We start from the raw sequence: 21,401 nt of genomic DNA, 5'->3' as shown, positions 1-21,401 counted from the left end.
TGTTCTTGGAGCTAATATTGTAATGACAATAAAAAAATTACCCAAAACAAAGTAACTTCAGTCATTTAGGTCATGTGAAAACAATAAAAATGGGATGCTCTGAGGTAAAAGACAATGGCTGAAAGGGCTACTCTAAGAGGTTAGGAGTAAGTGGCTAGGAAATCACCTTTGATAAGGTTATATTTGAGTTTGAGACCTAAATCACAAGAAAGAGCCAGTTAGTGGAAATCTCAGGACCAGTCATTCCAGGCCCAGGAACTAATAGGTGCAAAGGCCTTAAAACAAGAAACTGAGTTGGTGTGTTTGAGGACCTAGAAGAAGACTAATGGGGATGTGAGGAGGGAAGAAGTGATGGACTATGGAGTCAAGTGAGAGAGGAATTTAATTATAATGGAAAGTCTAATTTGGAGATTAATAACATGATCTACGTTTTGAATGGAGAATGGACTGAGGAGTGTGTGGAATGGGTGAGTTCTGGAAGTGTGGACCTGGAAGGTGGCTATTATAGCTGCCTACGTAAAAAAATGGTGCTTTTAAAGGCATAATTTACTTAGGAAATTCTTTATGATGCTTATTTATAATTTTACACCAATGATATTATATGAGTTTTTCAGAGTCAGTGTGTGCTAATGGAGGTCATCTGTCTGAGATACTTTATTTAGTATGCCACCTTGCCTGACCCAAACAATTCTGCTGTCAGGCTTGGTCATTTGCCTCCCTTTATAAAAGAATTTGTTTCTTCCAAGGCTGCTAATTATCTGTCAGGGCCTTTCACGCTAAGAAACTAATTTGTCATTCAAGGTGTTAAGTGGTTTTATATAAAAGCTACACATTTTTGGAATAATTGTTTTGCTGTTAAGGAACACACCGTTTCCTTAGCAGGATCTTATTTAAAGAAACTACTCTAAAAGACTTTGGCAGAGGGAAATAGTCATGTAGAGGACACACATTCTTTGTTGGGTCGCTCTAAGCAACCCAACTAATATCAGAAGGTATTTAAATATCATTAATAAAGGAACATTCTTATTTTAAATATTCACACATAAATTATAGTTGTATTTAGTAAATCACACATTTTAAGAGTTATCCTGATATATAAGAAATTCTGTTAGTACAGAAAAATGGGAATGATTTTTGTGAAGAGTCCTCTTATAATGTTAACCATCTCTTAAGTTTTTTCCCTTGTCAAAGTTATTTCTCAATACTCTTAGTTATAAAATTTCTTCTCATAGTTTTCCATAATTATTAAACTTCATAATATTAAATTTTAAATGGCATATTTATTTGTACCATTACTATGTTATATATACCATCTACCTCTGGCTATTTAATTGTAATTAAGAAAGTATTTTTCTGCATGATACCTTGCTCTTATCACCAGAACTTATTGACCATCTGAGCTTTACTTCTTTGTAAACATTTATTCATCTAAGCAATAAATTTTTATTATTAAACTTTTTATTCAGAGATCTCAAAACATTTCTCTTGATATTTGTCTTTTTTGCAGTTTTTCATATTTCTTCTTATGATGTTTAGATCATAGCTGCTTCTTTGGTTTCCTTAGATCATTTTCTATAGCATAATACTATAAGAAATTAATTTCTTTGAAAATCCTAGCAGTTATCTGACAGTCAGTGTTTTGGGGGAAAGTTAAAACCTGCACACCATTTCACAACAACTTTGGCAAATAATATCATTTAAAATTATTGATAGTCTAAGGATTTTAGTGGATTGGGTGGTCAACTTTGGTCTAATAGGTTAAAGAGTAAATTGTTGAATCCTCGTTTGTTTTCAGTAATCCATACTTTTAAAACCTCTTTAGCAGTTCTTTCATTTCTAAATATATGACCTTTTCCACTTGCTGGTTGTTGGAGAATGGCTTCTGGAGTTATTTAAATAATTTGTAGACAAATTTTAATTTATTTTAATTATTGTTATCCCACCTGCATCGTCAAATTGAATTAACTACTTTTTAGCATCAAATACCTAAGAAAAGGAAATGATGCCTATGCGTAAGTTATAGTAGGTGAGAGAGATTTGGTCTATGTCCTCTTTCCACTAATGCTCCCACCTGAGAGGAAGAGCTCTAACATCCGAATGCCAGCAAAGAACAAGCTGTTAATAAACTGTTGTGGGTTGAGGCTTCATTGGTGCTGAATCCTTATTTTTGTTTTGCTGCTGTCTGTGGAGAAAGTTAAGAGGTAGGTATTGAATTAAATCCAAAGACATCATCTGATCAAGCAAACACATACTGCCTTAGGTCTACATGCTGAACAAGACTTAGCACTTGCTAGCAGTGTTAGCTTTTAACCACACCCTCTCCTCTAGGGGGCTATTTTTAATTTGGCTCAACTTCTGTATCTTTCTTAGGGAAAGATAAGTTTTCAAAATAAAATAGAAACTCTTAGTTGATCTCCATGAGTTAACACACCAGATTAACTGATGCCCTTTATTCCCTCGGTAAAACACAATAGCTGCTGGCCACATTGTTGATATGCTGACAGCTAGCAGCTAATAATGCTTCACTGCTTATACAAAGAATTACTTGTATATGATTTCAATCTATTTATGTCAATTATATGAGTACAAAAAGAGGGTTTTTTTAAAAATCATTGGTATACAGTCTTACATTGGTTTCACACAACACAACACTTCAGTATTTTCTTTAAGGCAAGGGGAAAATAGGTTCTGGAGCAGGAAGTCTCCAGGGGACAAGCCATCAGTGTCTTCTGCCTGTTCTCATCCCACATAAAATTAGTGACTATCAGAATTTGAAGAAGTTCTATTCACTCCAAATATGAACAATGATAGCTCTTGAGTGAGTAGAATACCCTTCATCTTCTCACTGACTATGAATTTCTGGGAACTACTTCCACATTGCTTCTTTCACTCAGTGTGATGATTCATCTGTATTGTATGTATCAATAGTACTTTCTTATTGCTGAATAGTATTCCACTGTATGGATATGACATTATTTGTTTATCCACTTCACCTGTTGATGGACTTTTGGGTTGTTTCCAGTTTTTGGCTATTACAGAGAAGCTGCTGTCAACACTTGTGTACAATGAACGTATGTTTTCATTTATCTTGGGTAAATACCTATTAGTAGAATGGCTGGAGCATATAATATTTTTGTGTAACATTTTAAGAAATCAAGAAACTATTTTCCAAAGTGGATGTGCCATTTTACATTTCTACCAGCAGTGTATAAGAGTTCTAGTTCCTCTGTATCTGTGGCAAAGGTTGGCATAATCAGTCTTTTTAATTTTAGGTATTTTCTGTGGGTTTTTTAGTCAAGTCTCTATTTTTGTTTAGTCAACTCTCTTTTGCCCATTTTGAAGTTGGGTTGTTAAGTTTTGAGAAATCTTTATTTCTTTTAATTTAACTTCTATGAATCTATTAAATTGGGGCTTCCTAAATGATAATGCTTCATCTTCACAAAAGCAGATGGTGGAGAAGTGAGGGCAAAGAGCTGGAGAAAGGTAATTTTGGACTTTTTGGAGATGTGGAAGTAGTCTTCAGAAATCCATAGTCAATGAGAAGATGAAGGGTATTCTACTCATTCAAGAGCTATCATTGCTCATACTGGGAGTAAAGAAAACTTCTTCAGATTCTGATAGTAACTATTTTTATTTGGGCTGAGAAGAGGCAGAAGACATTAATAGCTTGTCCCCTGGAGACTTTCTGCTCCAGAATATATTTTCCCCTTGCCTTAAAGAAAGACACTAAGGTCATATGAGCATTCACTTAGTATGTATAATGGGCAAGAGATATGTTAAACAGATAAGTCAGTAATATAAAAATGACAGAAAAGGATCTGTGCTTTAAATACATTTTAAGCACTGCCTTTTAAAGATCTGAAATGTACAACAGTCTGTCAATTTCAGTATATGGCCAAGACCTTTCCTTTGAGTACAAAGGTCCTCTGACTGAAATCTTTTCTTTCTTGCATAAAGCACACCTACTAGGGATCATCTATAATTTCCAATTTCAGTTTCTTTAAAGTGAAATAAAAAAAATGTATAGACATATGCAAAGCAACTTAAGTTTTTTTTGAGATTTTTCAATCTTTCAGTTTTAATTTTTACCCACAATTTAAACAGTAATTAAATCTCCATCTTCATTTAGTCTTTTTAAGGTCACTTAATTTTAAAATAGAAACAATCTTCTATTAGCCATAAAAAGAAAAGAAATCCTCCCATTTGCAACATGGATGGATCTAGAGGGTTATGCTCCCTGAAATAAGCCAGATACCAAATAAGACAAATATTAATGATTTCATTTACTTGTGGAGTATAAAAATAAAACAAAACTAAAGAAACAAAATAGCAGTAGACATAGACACTGAGAAGGCACTAGTGGTTACCAAAGGGCAGATGTTGGGGAGGGTGGAAGGAGTGGGGGAAGAGGATTAAGGGGCATAATAATTTGCAATCACAATATAGGTTTGTCACAGGACAGTAGTACAGCATGGAGAATACAGTTAAGGATTCTGTAACATCTTACTGCGTTGATGAACAGTGACTGCACTGGAGGGAGTCAGGACTTGATAATATGGGAATAAAAAGGAAAGTACTCTTGATACACAACAATATGGATGAATCATTACACTGAGTGAAAGAAACCACACTTCTTTTTAAAAAGTACATAATCTATGACTGCACTGACGTAAAATTCATAAAAATGCAAGCTAATATGTAGTGACAGAAAGCAAGTCAGCACTTGCATAGGAACAGGAAGAGGAATGTTGGAAAGCTGAGAGGGAGGCATTACAAGGAAACTTTAATAAGTAATGAGTGATAGGTTCACCATCTGAAATTGTGGTCATAGTTTTATGGTATATCCATTAAGTTAAAACAAATTCTGTTTATTGTGTGTCAGTTATACTTTTAATAAAAGTGAAAAATTCAAATGAAGTTTAGTGTTCATCTATTTTGAATCAGATTTTTTAAAAAACAGATTTTTGTTTTGAGTCTTTGTGAAAGCCAAAGATTGATATTTGTTACGTGAATTTTTGGCTTTAGGTTTAAAGTGACCTGCAATAGCAAGAAGCAGAGAATATGTTACATAATTTGTGAATAGAAAAGCCCAGGAGATTTTTATAGATTTGTTCCTTACAGGAATATACAGTAGGACAAATGAAGAGGGAAGTGACTTGAAAAGAAGAGTAAAATGTTTAAAAGGAAAGAACAGATGCATTACTTATTTTTTTAATAAATATCTCAGATTTTATGACTTTACTTATTCTACAGAATTTGAGGTAGCTTACAATGACAGCACATAGAATAAATAGCCAAATAGAGAGTAATTATTGAAGATTAGATATATATAGAGTAGAAAGTCATAAATCAAACATAGCCCTTAAAAAAATCCTCTGTTCCCTGGTCCCCATTTTCCTGAGTCCTTCATGAACCTCCTGTGAAACTTACATAGACCTTGGGATGGAGTTCTTAGTAATTCCACAGATCAGTGAGGTTTCTTCCTTGGTCATAAAAGGTTAGAAATAAAATTTACTGAAGATTCACAATGCAGTGTAATATACAAGGTGGCCCAGTTATCATGTATTTAAAAAATTTATTTGACCAGTATTTCTCAAACTCTTGATTTAGGAACACTTTTAGGGAATACTTCGTATAACAGCTCTGAGAACTAGCATTCTGCAGAACACATTTTATGAAATATTCTTACTTAATAAATGAAGGAACCAAGACACCCATCTCTTACCTCCAAAAAAGATTAAATGGTCCCTAGTTAATGGCAGGGCTGGAACTCAGACTTGGAACTTTTTGTATTTTGTCTTGCTGCCTTTTTATCATGCTTTTTATCACTATTCCTCTGTTTCAATTCAAATCAATTTAACAAGTGAAGCCAAGAATGTCTTATTTGAAGACATGTATTCAATAATTTTGCGTACTTTTACCTGACTCCTGATAGTGCCATTGTTCTTTCTTTCCTGTATACTTCTCATTACTTCCAATGTAAAATCTGCAGATGGTTCTTATCTTAGTGAAAATGTTTACACCTTGATTGACATGTGATGCTAGAGCACCTGAATAAGTATTTTAAGATTCTGTGTAAATGAGCTTGACCTTACTACCTTATAGCATTCCTTATATACTACCTTACATATACTTAACGTAAGTATACATATATATGAGTGTATATATATTTCTGAATACTAAGAAATAGTCTTATCTTTTATTTCCATCCTTGAGTAAACAAAATGAAAATTGAGTAGTCACCTTTCAAATTAAATTGCAGCCCCTCAAGTAGAGACGTACCTTCCAGCCCCTGTAGTAAAGCAAGTCAAAGGAATTTTTTGGTTTCCCAATGCATACAGAAGCTGTGTTCATGCCATACTGTAGTGTATCACACACTGTACTATAGTATATACTGTGTGCAATAGCATAATGTCTAAAAAAAATTACATACCTTAATTTAAAAATACTTTATTGCTAAAAATTGGTAACCATCATCTGAGCTTTCAGCAGGTCATATAATCAGTGACCACAGAGAACCATGACAAATACAGTAATAATGAAACCGTTTGAAATATTACAAGAATTACCAAAACTTGACAAAGTGAGAAAATGCCTTTGGAAAAATGGCTTTGTTAGATGTCTTGTCAGAGCCGCAACAAACCTTTAATTTGTAAAAAGTGTGGTACCTTGAAGTGCAATAAAATGACCTATGCCCATACACTTTTCAAAACAATGGATTTTTTTTAAAGGTCAATTATGTTAAATACTAAATATCCCAAGAATATAATACCGTGCTAGGGTTACATGCTGTGATAGCAGACATTAATACACCCAAACAAATGTGTTATGTACTCTTTGTATTCATTAAAATGGAAGACTATTAAGTATATCTTTTTTTCGTGAAGCACATTCAGAATCACCTCTATATTATTTTCTTTTGAGCCGTTTTATGTAACACCCATGAAGTAAAAGTGAAAGATGTTATTATTCAAAGCTACACAAATTTTCCCAAGATTTTGCCAATACTTTATTAAGTGTTTTTTGTTTTTTGTTTTCCGTAAGATAACTGTCTTTTTTGGATCTTGTTTTTTAATTAATAGACTTTATTTATTTATTTATTTATTTATTTTTGAGTTTTACCTTTACAGGAAAATGAGTGGAAAGTACAGAGAATTTCCCATATACCTCCTTACCACCCACCCCCAGTTTCCCCTAGTACTAGCATCTTGCATTAGTGTGGGTACATTTGTTACGATTGGTAAGTCAGTCTTAATACATTATCACTTAACTATAGTCCATGTTTTCATTACAGTTCACTTCTTGTACTTCCTGAGGGTTTTGACAAGTATGCAGTGACTTGTATCATACAGAGTAGTGTCACTGCCCTAACAATCACCTGGGCTTCACCCATTCATCTTTATCTCTCTTCCCCTGAATCCAGATAACCACTGATCTTGTTGCTGTATCCATAGTGGTGTCTTTTCTAGAATGTCATGTAGTTGGAATCATACTATGTCGTCTTTTCAGATTGGCTTCTTTCACATAGTAATAAGTATTTAAGGTCTCTCCATGTCTTTTCATGGCTTAATAGTTTTTTCTCCTTATTGCTGACTATTACTCCATCATCTGGATGTACCACAGTTACACATCCATTGAACTATTGAGGGATATCTTGGTTGCTTCCAACCTTGGCAGTTACGAATAAAGGTGCTGTAAACATCCATGTGGAGGTTTTTGGGTAGATACAAGTTTTCAATAACTGGGTAAATACTTAGGAGAGTGATTTCTGTATCATATGGTAAAAATATATTTGAATTTGTCACAAACTGCCAACTGCCAAACTGTTTTCCAGAGTGTATCATTTTGCATTCCCACCAGCAATGAATGAGAATTCCTGTTTCTCCACATTCTCACCAGCATTTAGTGTTGTAATAGGAGTGTATCTCATTTTTTATTTGCAATTCCCCAATGACATACAATGTGAAATGTCTTTTCATATGCTTATTGCCATCCGTATTTTGGTGAGTTGTTTGTTCTGGTCTTTGGCCTATTTGTTAATTGAATCGTTTTGTTTCCTTATTATTGAGTTTTAAGAGTTCTTTGTCTTTTTCAGAAAAAAAGTCCTATAATGGATTTGTCTTTTGCACGTATTTTCTCCCAGTCTGTGGCTTGTCTTCCCATTCTCTTGACAATATCTTTCACAGAACAAAAGCTTTTAATTTTAATTAAGTCCAGCTAATTGATTATTTCTTTCATGGGTTGTGCCTTTGGCATTTTATGTAAAAAGCCATCACTAATGCCCAATGACATGTAAATCTTCTCCTATTTTATCCTCTAGGAGTTTCATAGTTTTAAATTACACATTTAGGTCATGATTTATTTTTACTTAATTTTCATGAAAGGTTTAGGGTCTGTGTCTAGATTCATTTTTTTGCATGTAAGTGTCAGTTGTTTTAGCACCATTTGTTGAAAAGACTATCCTTTCTCCATTCAGTTGACTTTGCTTGTCTGTCAAAGATCAGTTGACTTTATTTGTGTGGGTCTATTTCTGCACTCTTTTCTATTCCACTGATATATTTGTCTGTAGCACCTTCAAACATAATTTCATGAATTATGTGATTTTTGTGCAAACATAATTTTTCATGGTGGCAAAACCCATTCAAACCCACCAGTATGAAATACACACCTAAATAACTGGAAATATATTAATGTGCTATTTTGTCATATTTATAAAAAGCACTGAGTTTTAGAGAATTCCAGCCATCTTGCAGTACACAAGCCATTCAGTAATGACCATGTAATTACAAGGAGTTTATACTCTAATGACATAAACAGACCACAGATTATTATAATACAGCATACAAATATTACCCACTTGGATGATGGAATATCCAAATACAGCCCTGAAAAATGATGGGAGCTAAACATGTAAAGAAGAAAGAAGGAAGAAGACTAGGGTATAAATGATCTTCAACTTAGGTGTACATTATATCCTAAAAGTGTAGCTCTAAGTTCATTTTAGCTTAGGATGTACTTTCCTTTAGATACTATGCGATAGATAGGTCCCTGTCCTACAAACTCTTATTTAACACTTGATGTGGAATATTTCCGATGTATTGCAACAAAGAAGGTTTTACCATCCACTCTTTCTCCTGTAAAATATGTGAGTGGAGTACTGGGATTCTTAATAGTAAAAGGCATAAGTATAACTCTCTAATCCTTGCTTGCCTTTATTTTCCCTACTGACTAAGTGCTAGGGGATGGAATTGGGGCTTGGAAAAGAGGGAAAGCCAAGAAATACCACTGTAGACTTTGTCATCAGCCAGTCATAGACTGAGGTGAGAAATGGAAATTGTAGCTAGCAGTGAAAAGGGCTTCCCATATGAAGGGTGGTATCAGTAGCTGGAATGAAAGACCTGAAAAGACAAGGGAAAATCCCCTGCAATTGTAGGAAAGAAAAGAGAATTCATTTCATGTCCTTCTGGGTCATCTGACTAATGTTCCTAGGTAATTGAATTTTAAAAGGTGTAAAACACATGTAGTACATGTGCTACTTGTATATCCCTGATGACTCAAGAATTTTCCATTACTGTGAGAGACAGGAGAAGCTAATTTTTTTTAATTCCCTCTTTTGTTCTTTTCAATCCCAGTAGACTTCACCAAAAGCGTCTGTGTGTGTGTATTTTGTTAATTTGATATAAATGTTGAGGCAGTGTACTGAAAAGTGAAAAACATCAGTTCAGTTGTCCATTGCTAACTCTGAAATTAGGAGTACAAGCACTAGAATTTTTCTAAAAATCAGATTCCTCCCTTAGAAGGTATTCTAAAGGGATTTTTGAGAAATTCATGGCTCTTAGTTTATATTTGCTAGATATATTTGTATTCCATGCGTAGTTCTTTGGTTTTGTGTTATAGTCCCTTCTTAATCATTTATACTTGATATTTATTGAAGCTACCAAAAAAATCTATTTATCCTGACCTTGTTATTTTGTTTTATATTTTTAATTTGTCTGTTTTCCATGTAACTCTTGTTATCTGAATTGTATTTTCCTTTGAACTCGTACTGTATAATTCTCAATCTTTGGGATTATAGAAGTGTTTCTCTTAGTATTCACCCTTTTTCCAAGAAATTGGGAAAGGACCTATAGATATTATATATACAGATAATATATCTAATGTGTAGATATATATTAATTATATAATCTATATATATAATGGCTGAAATAACCTTTTGCCACATATACATAAATTATGTGTATTACCAAAGAAAACACATATGTACTAATTGACAAATATACTTTCTTTCGTAAAGCACATACAAAGGAAGCAATAAATTGTACTTCAGGAAAATATAATTTTCCCTACTTTTTATCTGTGGTGTACGTTGGAGTCTGACCTGGATTTGAGTATCAGCTCTCTACTACTTCTACTCTGGTAACCTTGAATAAATATATGTTTCTGTGTGTCTGTTTCTTCATCTTTAAAATGGGACTAATAACCCGGCTCATAGTGTTATTTGGAGAATTAAATGAGATAATTCAAGTTTTTAAACACTGTTCTCTGGTACCCTATAGAGACATTTAATGGGTCACTTGTATCTATTTCATGTTTAGGGTTCTGCAGAAGATTTGGTTTGAAAAAGAGTCCTGAGAATCTTTGTTTAAAAACATTTGAAAACCATAGCTGTAACTAAAGTGCCTTGTACAGAATAGATGCTGAACAAATATTAGTTCTGTTATGCAGGTTAGAAAGTTTCTCCTTCACTCCTTCATGGGATTCCTTCCCAATCCGTATTTTGAACTACTAGTTTACTTTTGTTTAACTGCTTTATTGAGTTATAATTCAAATATCATACAATTCACCTATTTAAAGTGTACAAATCAATGATATTTAGTGCATTCACAGAGTTATGCAACCACAACCTCAATATAATTTTGGAACATTTCATCATCTCCAGAAGAAACTCCCTACCCATTAGCAATCAAGCTAACTTGCTCTTGGATTGTATTGCCATTGCTTATTAGAAGTAAAAGTTTGGGTAAGTTAATAAATATATCAAGATGAACAAAACAAACCTATCATCTGTAGCTACAGAAATCACAGCTTTGCTTGTGGATACAGACAATAGATTCCATTATGGCATTTAGCATACTTAGTTTTATATATTATATCATGAAATACTTGATTCTTTACATTTTTTCACTTCTAGAAGTTCATTCATGTATTTTCGTGACTTTTAAAGATGACTAATTGATAGAACTATGTCCTGCTCTTAGCTTAGAAATTCAACAAATATTTTGTCAAGTACTCGTTAGGAGCCAAGTGCTATGTTAGACTTATAGGGTTAACTGATGAATTAGATACACTTTGGGGAGTTCAGTGTTTTAGAAGTGTGGCTTGTAAACAAACGAGGGTAATAGAGTGTGATCATTGTTGTTATGGAGAGGGATGTAAAGTGCTGTTGGTACATGTTTAAGGAAGTAATAAATTCTTCCAGCCAAGGAGACTTGGGAGGAGCAAGAAGGGGAAAGAACAGAAACTGAAGAAGGAGCTGCAAGGAAGCTGGTCCTGGAAGAATGAGGAGAGTTCACTGGGCAGGTGATAGAGGAGGAATATATTCTTAAAAAGCTAAGAGAACAACCAGAGTGTAAGCCTAGAAGATTAAAAGCATGTACAGTGTTTAATGAAAAGTCAGTGAATTATTTAATGTGACTAGAGAAAACTGAACGCCACAAATAGTAGTGAAACAGAAAGGTTTGGCTGGAAGAGATTGTGAGGCCTGAAAATCTGCTTAATACCTTATTTTATCCCCTTCCCCCTCTATTCTAGTTCCCCAGGAGTTATCTTTGACTTTTTCACTATTTCGCTTCCCATGTCCAGTCTAGTGTTAGTAATTAGCATCTGTCTCTTCCTTTCTATTCTCACCGCCACTACAGTGTTATCTTTCCTAGGCTCTTTTCTGTTTCTTTGGCCATTTTTAATGTTACATTTTTCCATTCCTGGGACTTCACCTCTTACCTGTTTTGGTATTCCGAGTAGCTTTATACTGTAGCTGAACAGTTCCTGGATCAGGGAGTCTGAAGAATAGGAAGGGCCAAGGAGTTTACAAAGAAAATTCTTGTACTTATTATATCAAGAGCTCACTGGTAAGGAAATTGTCCATGTACTGATATAGAATATATTGTTGAATCAGAAGTATAGTATATTACCTTTTGTGTCAGAAAGCAGAGGGGTATTAGGATAGAAACCCTAAAGTACGTATCTTTAGTAGGTGGGAGAGGACAGGGGTGAGAACAGGTCTCAGTGTATACCTTTTTATGTGGACTTAATTTTTAAGCTAAATATTTCATCTTTTTAGACCTGGCCTTGGATGCCACTGCAGGGGCCTGGTGGGATGAGGGACTCTGATTTCCTGTTGCCTCATATATGCAATCACTCCTTAGTTTGCCATTCAGATTTCTCCACTCTGATTTTGCCTTGGTATTATGATCCCTTTAATTGGAGTGAACTCTATCCATGTCCCCAAATCACTTTCAAACCTCAACTCAAGATTCATCACTGCCTCTTCCACAGTTGGTTAACTGTTTTATTCTACCATCTTAGCTTTATTTATGTTCTATATATTTTGGTGCTTTGTTAGCACCTCTATTCTAATTTATTTCATGAATGGTTTTTATCCCCACTTAGATTGCTAATATTTTCAGTCAAAAGCATGTTCTTTTCTCTCTTCAGGTACCTGATAATGACAGGTTTTACCTTGGAGGATTCTAACATGTTAATTTCATTTGGATAATATTAACAAATTTTAAATTACAAAAGGTGTCATACAGGAAAGCTTAGTTTGTTTACTTTTCCATTATCTAAAACTTAAAAGTATCAAATTGGAAAATTAGTGAAGAAAAAGTTTTATTTAAGAACCATTGAAAATAACGTAGAGGCTAACTTTCCAGTAAAGGTGAAAATACGTGGATTTGCACATTAAAAAAGTAAACATGACCAGCTAACATTAATTTGCATGGAATACAATATGATTTTTATGTTAGCTACTAATTAATATAATAATAATTTATTTGATTTTTATCTTTGCTTATATATATATATATAAATTTTTAAGTCAAATGTAAAATTTTTTTTACATTAAGTATATGATCAAAAGAACTTAAAAATAAGTTGTATTAGGAAATGAACATTTGTTTTTAAAACTGATTATAGAAAATAGAAACTTGTAAGCAGAGAAGCCCTTAGTATGTTTTAATTACTTGATGTATTCTAATTTAATATTTATCTTGAAACAGGCAAGAAAACTAGATGTATATTTTGAATATGAAGAAAAAATAATGAGCAAAACTACTCTGGATAAATCTCTTCTAGATATAATATCAGACCCTGATGGTAGGTATCATATACTTAAGGTTAATGTTAGTTTCACATCTCATGTATCCAACATTCTCAATTAGAGTAAAATCTGATTAGAATTATTGTTTTTATGACAATCTATTCTAAAAATGAGATAATTAAATGAACTGTTGAGAAGTTTGTGGCAAGCAGTAAAGTGGAAAAATGATTTGCATTGTATTCCATTGAACTTTTCTTTAATGGTATTTAAGTACTTTTTATATTCATTTACTTAAAGTGATACATTCAAAGCTTAATTTATCTGGTTCTAGGAAGATTTGAAGGTACAACATTCAAAGCAGGTGTCTACATGATATGCTTTCTAATTATTTTGGTTTAACACTAAAAAACTTTAAAAGGTGTATCTAAAACTGAAACCTATTTTAAATATTTAAGAAATTCACTTTAAAGAAACTCTAATCAATCCCTTTATATTTATCTGACTATTTATATATTATATTTTCTTAGAACAAGGCATAACTCTTTGTACTTAGAAAATGTATTCTAATTGTTGCTTTCAATTACAATAATGAGACCTACATAGGGTTCTAGCCTCTAAAATCCTTTAAACTTTAGAGACTTGTTGATCTTTTCAGAATAGTTTTCAGTTCAAATCTCAGCTCTTTTCCAAAGTGAATAAAAAGCATACTGTTCAGCTTATATTTTGCATACAAACTATTCAGCTGAATGGTGATGGTTTTTTTAAAGTTTGTGTATGACTTTCAGACTTTATTCCAAGTTGAAAAGTAATTTTAAAAGTCCAAACTGTAATTAAATATTCTATTTATAAAAACTTCTGAGAAACGATAAGTATTGCTCACACATTTTAAAAGCTAGATTTGTAGTGAGAGCACTGCATTTTGAAGGTATTTGCACTTGACAATGGAAAAAATGTAAAATATATGTCCATCACTTTAGAGCTGTTCCTTGTTATTTACAGTAAGTTTTGAATAAAGTAGACGCAAATAAGTGTGTTGATAAAATTGTAATCAGAACCTTTCTTTTTCCTTTCCCCTTATTTTCTCAGTTTATTTTTAAAGACATTAAGTAGGGCAGAGCAAGATAGGTATTCATGCAAAGTAGAAGTTTGGTGCCACTTCAAACAAGAACAGTATGTTGGAACCTGAGGTAGATGAGAAGGGCATCTATTGCATGGGGTAGATGGAGGGTTGGTAGTCTAACTTGAGGTGTGAAAGTCCAAGTGAAGGGAGCGCAGTATCCACATCTGGGAGTAGTCCAGCATGGGGAAAGGCATCCATGCAGGCGAGGGAATAGGGGCAGAGATGTGATATTTGTTACACACAGCATACTGGTAATATAAGTAAATACATCAGATAATATAAGGGGAGCCAGGTTTCCTGTTGTCAGAGAAGGACATTATAAATATGGGAAGGGAGAAAACTATAAAGAAAACTAATGTTGGATTGGGATTGGAGATACTGGTATGGACTTTATGTTTTCACAATGTCTTTGTCAGAGAAGTAAATATAGATATTTGTGTATATACATATATATATATGTATTCCCAAGCTCTGCTGAGTAGGGCTGGGAGTAACAATACCTTAATAGTAAAGATTTTAACCTATAAATACCATTTACCAGTAGGACTCACTGGAGAATTGGTTGATTCCAGGACTGAGGTAGGAAGAGAAAGTAGAGAATGAGCCTGAAACATTTTGTTGTGTCAGAAAGCAAGGAAAGTAGTCAAAATGTGATGGGCCATGTCAAAAGGACCCAAAGTCAGTTTGAAGAAGCCCCCACAGCCAATTTATGATAATATGAACATCAGAATAAATAATAATAACAGATTAAAACACACTGAATGAAAGAAGGATGCCATGAGTCCGTGCAGATACAGTAAATGAATAAATTGAAATTTTATAGGATAGTTACACAAGTTCAAAGTACCTCCCTATAAAATACTTACTAATTACAAAGGGAGAACAATCAACTTTACAATGGAGAAGCCTGGTAGATCTCTTACTAGGTAATAACAGTGAGCATTATCGGTGATGAGACATACTGAAATGGTACCCCACCTAGTAGGCTGCTATACAAAGAATACAGTATCTTCTTTATAATATTCCTGCAAAAATGTACAATTTGAATCTAATCATGAGGAAATATCAGAAAAGAATTAATTTTAGGATGTTCTACCAAAAAAAAATGTTAGCCTATAATCTTCAAAAACATCAAGACTGAGGAACTGTTTCATACAGAAGACAACTACAGATGTAAGGTCTGATAACTCTGCTCCTCATGATTCTGAAATTGGTCCTTTTGCCATGAAGGATGTTATAGAGACAACTGGTGAAACTTGAAATGGCACCTGAGGATTAGATAATAGTAATGTTATCAGGGCTAATTTCCTGACTTACTTTATTTGTTATATTGAGTTTATATTGGAGAACATCTTTGACATTTGAGAGTGATAGGACAGCAGGTCAGCAGCTTACTCTCGAATTATTCAGGAGGAAAAAATCTCCCTGAATTATACCCAAAACTCTTCTCTAAGGTATATCTCATTATTCAGTAAGGAAACTCTGACTTTAAAATAGAGAGCAGTTACAGTAAACACTTACGTGTGACAAGCGGATCCAGACTGTAGCCACAGGCTCTAGAGTACCAGAAGTTTTAATGGATTCACTTTTACAATTTGTTAGATTCCCCTGTGATTAGTCATATGTATAAGGATGCTGTCCAGCCCCTACCATCACATGCCTCTTAAAAACCTTAGCAGAAGTTTTGGGGAGCATTTATTAACATGGTAGCAACTATAAAATGTGTTCCTCCTTGAAGAAGAGTGAGAACTATTCTTTAAGCAGAATAAGTGCCTACTATTAGAAAAGGCTGTGTTAGTTGCTGAGATACTAAAAGTAAAAGCAGGGATCCATGTGCCCCTAAAACTGAGGGAGGGAAGAGGCTCATGGTCCCAAGAGCCTACAGCAAGCCCCATTGCTCTTTTCCTCTCTTTGTTCTCCAGCTGCTAAGCCGTAGGTGCAGGAAATGCACAATGGAAAAGGTAACTTAGCCAAAGCTTTCTGGCTGAAGCACCAGTAAGGGAGAGCTAAGGGAACTGGAAAGTAAGGAGACTAAAGAGAGGAAGGGGCTCAGGAAAGCAACTCCGTGAAGTTGTTACGAATGCCTGGGTTGACCCCTGAACTGCTCATACATGAATCCAATCTAAGACAGCATTACAAAGGCTGGGAGGTGAAAAGCCAGACAACCTCCCAGTTCCCATGTTGGCTGTGGGCAGTGGGACAAAGCCCAGTAGCCCTGCAAAAGGTTTTGAAAATAGAATTTATAATGGAACCACCACCCACAGAAACTGACAACTCTGGTAGGAACTCTGGCCTGAACCAAACCAGGCTAATTCCTTGCTAAAACAAAACTATCATGTTTCTCCTAGAATCTAAACAAGACCCTGAATCTCATAATCTAGTATTCAAAACTTCCAAGATACAAAATTTATTTGTATACTTGAGAACTTTGGAGAACCTATCACTGGTCTTTATTACCATTTTTTGTCATAATGCAGGAGTTAGGATAATTTGAGAATGGGTATCTGGATTCTAAACCATATTTGAAAAAATCAACGGTTCATCAGTCATGTTTTGAAAAATTCCTCCTAGTTCTTATTCCATAATAAAGTATAACAATTCTGAGTTCTTGAGTATTAGGATGCACTTTGAAGTGAGAATGCATGTTGTTATTTTTGCATAGTGAAACTGAATTATCCTGACCAGTGCTTTATCATTTTGCTCTAAAATATACCCAGTAGCAGAAAAGAGAATTAGTGAGTTTCTCTGGACAGTTTTAGGCTTTGGATAATAGGACTAGTACCTCAGAGCATCCATGCAAGCAAGAAATTTCTTTGAAATCTTATGTTTTGTCTTTAAATTTCAGGTGTATATGTTCTGCATAATTCAGCCATGTTTATTTTAATATAAATTTATTATTTTCCCAAGTCTTGTAAGTAATATAATAAATACCCTTCAGAAAAAGGAGATATATATATATTCATTGACCCCAGTTTTAAGAAGTATGACCTTAGGCTCAGCTAGCTGATTTTAGCCAACAAGGTTTCATAACCCAATACCTAGGATTTTCCAGGTATTGGGAAATCCAACTGGTTTTCCAGGACAATCCTATTTTTATACCAGTTGTTCTTATATAATTATTACTAGCATCCCCTTTTCATCTCAAAAGTGTTGTGTTTCAGAATTGTATGATTACCCTACTTAAACCTTTCTTCCTTTTTGAATTTATATCTAAAAGGTAAACCTCAACATTATGGACAGTTCAAGAGATGGGGATAACTTCCATGGCCCATCCCTTTAATCCCACAGCATTTAATCTTTTTCCATATCTGTATTTTACATGGTTGTAATTATAGTACCTAAAACTTTAAACTGATTCAATCAAGAGCCATATTTTGTCTTGTCATATTTATATATACTTCTTAAGTGCCAACTATAATATTTAACCTCAGAATTATGAGTTGTTGTTGTTGTTTCTTTTATCTATTTTCCCTATGTAGCAGGAACTCCAGAAGATAAAATGAGGCTGTTTCTTATCTATTATATAAGCACACAGCAAGCACCTTCTGAGGTATGTCCTCTGTATTCCATTATTGGAGAAAGGGGGAATACTTGTTTGTTTTAAAAATAAAAGTAAAAATCAAGTGTGGCTAGATAAGTACTTCATTCCTTTCTTTAAAAGAAAAACAAGTTGTTAAGGCTGATTCTATTTACTGCTGAGTTTTAGAGCAGTATTGTCACCAAGAGCTCTCCACTCATGAAATGTCTGACCAATTTTAAGTTATTGGAATATGAACTGAATTCAAGAGGTCAAAATTCTTATTTCTGGAAAACTTAATTTCAAGTTAACCAAATTTGCTATCTTTTTTGAGAGGTTGTTCTTATTTCTGGAGATGTTATGATCTTAAAAGTTACATTTCTTTAAGCAAAAGCCATTAATACTTGCCTTCCAAGGAATTTATCTTTAACCTAAAGTAAAAATTTGGTAATATTTTAAGATTACTTTTAAACTGCCCATTATAGAAATAAAGAAGTCACTTGGAGGAAAAATACCCAAAAACTATTCCAAAAACTATGTAAATATTGTAATTTAATTTAATAAGATTAAACTTCAAATTCATATCTGTGCTATGATTCATATAGAAATAAAGTTCAGAAACTGTATTGCAATAAAATAACTGCTTTTATATCAATAAATTTCTAAGAATGATTAGAAAATGATAAATTTTCCTTTCTACAAAATTTTTTTTTCTCACTGGGAGAGGAAATTGTGGTTAATTTTGTTTTCTTTTTCTTTAATGAGCTATCAATTACTGATGAGGAAAAAGATGTTTGAGTATTTATAGGTATCGAAGTACGGTGAAGGAAAGCGATGATGTTGTTATGTATTGATGACTTAAGAATCTGTTAAGTCTTTCTGATGTTAACCCAGTTTAATTTCACTGGATGAGCAATAAGCATAAGAACCTCGGAGATGACATCTAGAATGATAAGGCCGTCCTGTGTTCTCAACTCCTTTCTTTTGATGGTATCATTTATTTTTTAATGTCTGGTGGAGTGTAAGGCTTTTTTCGTCAAAAATCTTTGGCATGTTAAAAGAACTAACCCTGATATTTGCTTTAGGCCGAATCTGCTTTGTCTTAGGAATACATTCTTGACTTTTATTTTATCTCAGTAAGAAAGTGTGATTTTCTTTATAGAAATATCTCTCTTATTAATGGGGTTGTGTCATTAGGGGATTCTAATAGCCTACTTATGATTATTTTTATAATATGTGATTTTAAAATTTAATTCAGTATTCCCTTAATTTGGTCACATTATTCTGTTTTCATTTATTTTTGGTAAGGACTATGTGTTTTCTTAAGTTTAAGTGATCATTAAGAAGCTTGAAGCAAATTAGGCTACTGATGTCAGATTAACAACCCCAAAATGCAGTTTAGTAAACATCTCTAGTTGAAGGTGAGCTTAAAGGTTTCTCTCTTGTAAAGTTTTTGTAATGGAGTCACTTTAATGATAGGCCCCTGCAAATTACACAAATTCAGCTAGACTGATCAGAAAATGAACAAGAAAGAGAAGACAGCAGTTTAAAACATGTAAGATACCTGCTGTTCAATTAAAGAATTTGGACCTCTGGTGTGAATGTTTAATAGGAAAACCTGAATCTGCATTTCCCCTCAGTCTGCGCCGTTCCCCTTGTGTTTCTGGCTTTGAAATATCCTTGGTCAAGCCAAATCTTTCAGTTAATGCTTGTCCCAAGGAAAGGTAATCTAGTTCAATAGTGGAGAAAAAAACACTCTTTTAGACTTACTGAGGGATGACAAAATACTGTCCTTCATAGGTGTTTGGGAGCCTGTCAAGGTAATTGTTACTACATGTGATTTAGTTTCTCAGGTGCTCACTTGGATATTTACTCAAGATATGAGTCCATTCTAATTAGGTGTCTAGAATTTAAACTCATGCCTTTGGTCTAACTTTCTGATTAATCAAATGACAACAGAAGGGCTTCTCTTTCATGAAAGTAAAATTTTTTATTATATCGTTCTTCACTTATTTCAGGCTGATTTGGAGCAATACAAAAAAGCTTTAACTGATGCAGGATGCAATCTTAATCCCTTACAATATATCAAACAATGGAAGTAAGTTTGATTTTCTTTCATTTTTATCATCTAAGAGAGTACAATGGAAGTTGAGTACCCAAGAAAATGGGAAATGTTAGCTAAGAAAACTGAATGATGCCTAAGTGTTTTTAGTTCAGTAGCATAAATATTTGTAATATAAATGCAAAGATTTAGAAAGTATTGTGCCAAGATGATTTCGGCAGATTAATTCGTGCATTTATACTCTGCTATTAGAAACAAATTGTCACAGTTTTGCTGGATGATATAAAAAGTTCTTTTGAAGAAAAACTTTGACTTAGCACTTCTACTCTTTAAGGATTTATCCCAGAGAGTACCTGGAGTTTAAAATATTGGAAACAATTGTAATAATGAAAGTTTGAAAACCAACCTAAATGTCCAACAGTAGGATCTGTAGATAAATTATGGCATTTCCATAAGCTGGACTATACTTCAGTCTTTAAAAATTATGTTGTGGAAGACCTACCTGTTTAATGACAATTTACTGAGGGATGACAAAATACTGTCCTTCATAGGTGTTTGGGAGCCTGTCAAGGTAATTGTTACTACATGTGATTTAGTTTCTCAGGTGCTCACTTGGATATTTACTCAAGATATGAGTCCATTCTAATTAGGTGTCTAGAATTTAAACTCATGCCTTTGGTCTAACTTTCTGATTAATCAAATGACAACAGAAGGTCTTCTCTTTCATAAAAGTAAAATTTTTTATTATATCGTTCTTCACTTATTTCAGGCTGATTTGGAGCAATACAAAAAAGCTTTTAACTGATGAATAAATAATGTACAACATCATTTTATTATGAAAAAATAATGTACAATACTATTCTAGATTGGTTCAATAAATATTTCCTTTGTCTCTGTGCCTAGGGACATTGGAAATACTTCTAGACATTGGAAATACAACAGTGAACATGCTATGGAAGGCCCCTACTCTCATGGAATTTACATTTTTGTTAAGAGAACAATAAATCAACAAATAAGCAAACAAATGAACAGAACACTTTAAAAATATGTCGAGTAACAAAACAGAACAGTGATAAGATCTTAACTTACTGGACGGTGATAGCTAAATTTTTTAGGAGATCAGGGAGAGCCTCTGGATAAATGATAGTTGTATCAAAGCTTAAATGACATTTTTTGGCAGTATGATCCTTACCGTCTCTCCATTTATCCATCTATCTGTGTATGTGTATGTGTATGAAGGTACACATACATATACATTTATATATAATTGCATAGCAGAAATGACACACACCTAAATGTTAATAGTAGATAACTCTGGTAGAATTTTTTTCTTTTCGAGTGCTTATCTTATTTTCCAAATTTTTTACATTACCCTCAAAATGTT

General features: G+C 33.5%; 1 protein-coding gene across 3 annotated transcripts in view; it reads left to right on the top strand.

Annotated features, from left to right (window-relative positions):
* Window positions 1-21,401, top strand: part of SCFD1 (sec1 family domain containing 1) — a 97,130-nt gene that overhangs the window by 38,143 nt on the left and 37,586 nt on the right. For all 3 annotated transcript variants that reach the window (XR_012120575.1, XM_073211415.1, XM_073211414.1), the window contains exons 15-17: window positions 13,278-13,374; window positions 17,918-17,988; window positions 19,974-20,053. Coding sequence is in view for 2 of the 3 variants with exons in the window: in XM_073211415.1 (XP_073067516.1) it covers window positions 13,278-13,374; window positions 17,918-17,988; window positions 19,974-20,053 (248 nt within the window). In the remaining variant the exon portion in view is untranslated. The remainder of the gene's footprint in view (window positions 1-13,277; window positions 13,375-17,917; window positions 17,989-19,973; window positions 20,054-21,401) is intronic.

Source organism: Manis javanica, chromosome 8 (genome assembly GCF_040802235.1).
Source record: "Manis javanica isolate MJ-LG chromosome 8, MJ_LKY, whole genome shotgun sequence".
Taxonomy (NCBI): Eukaryota; Metazoa; Chordata; class Mammalia; order Pholidota; family Manidae; genus Manis; species Manis javanica.
This window is presented reverse-complemented; position numbering and strand designations above follow the sequence as displayed.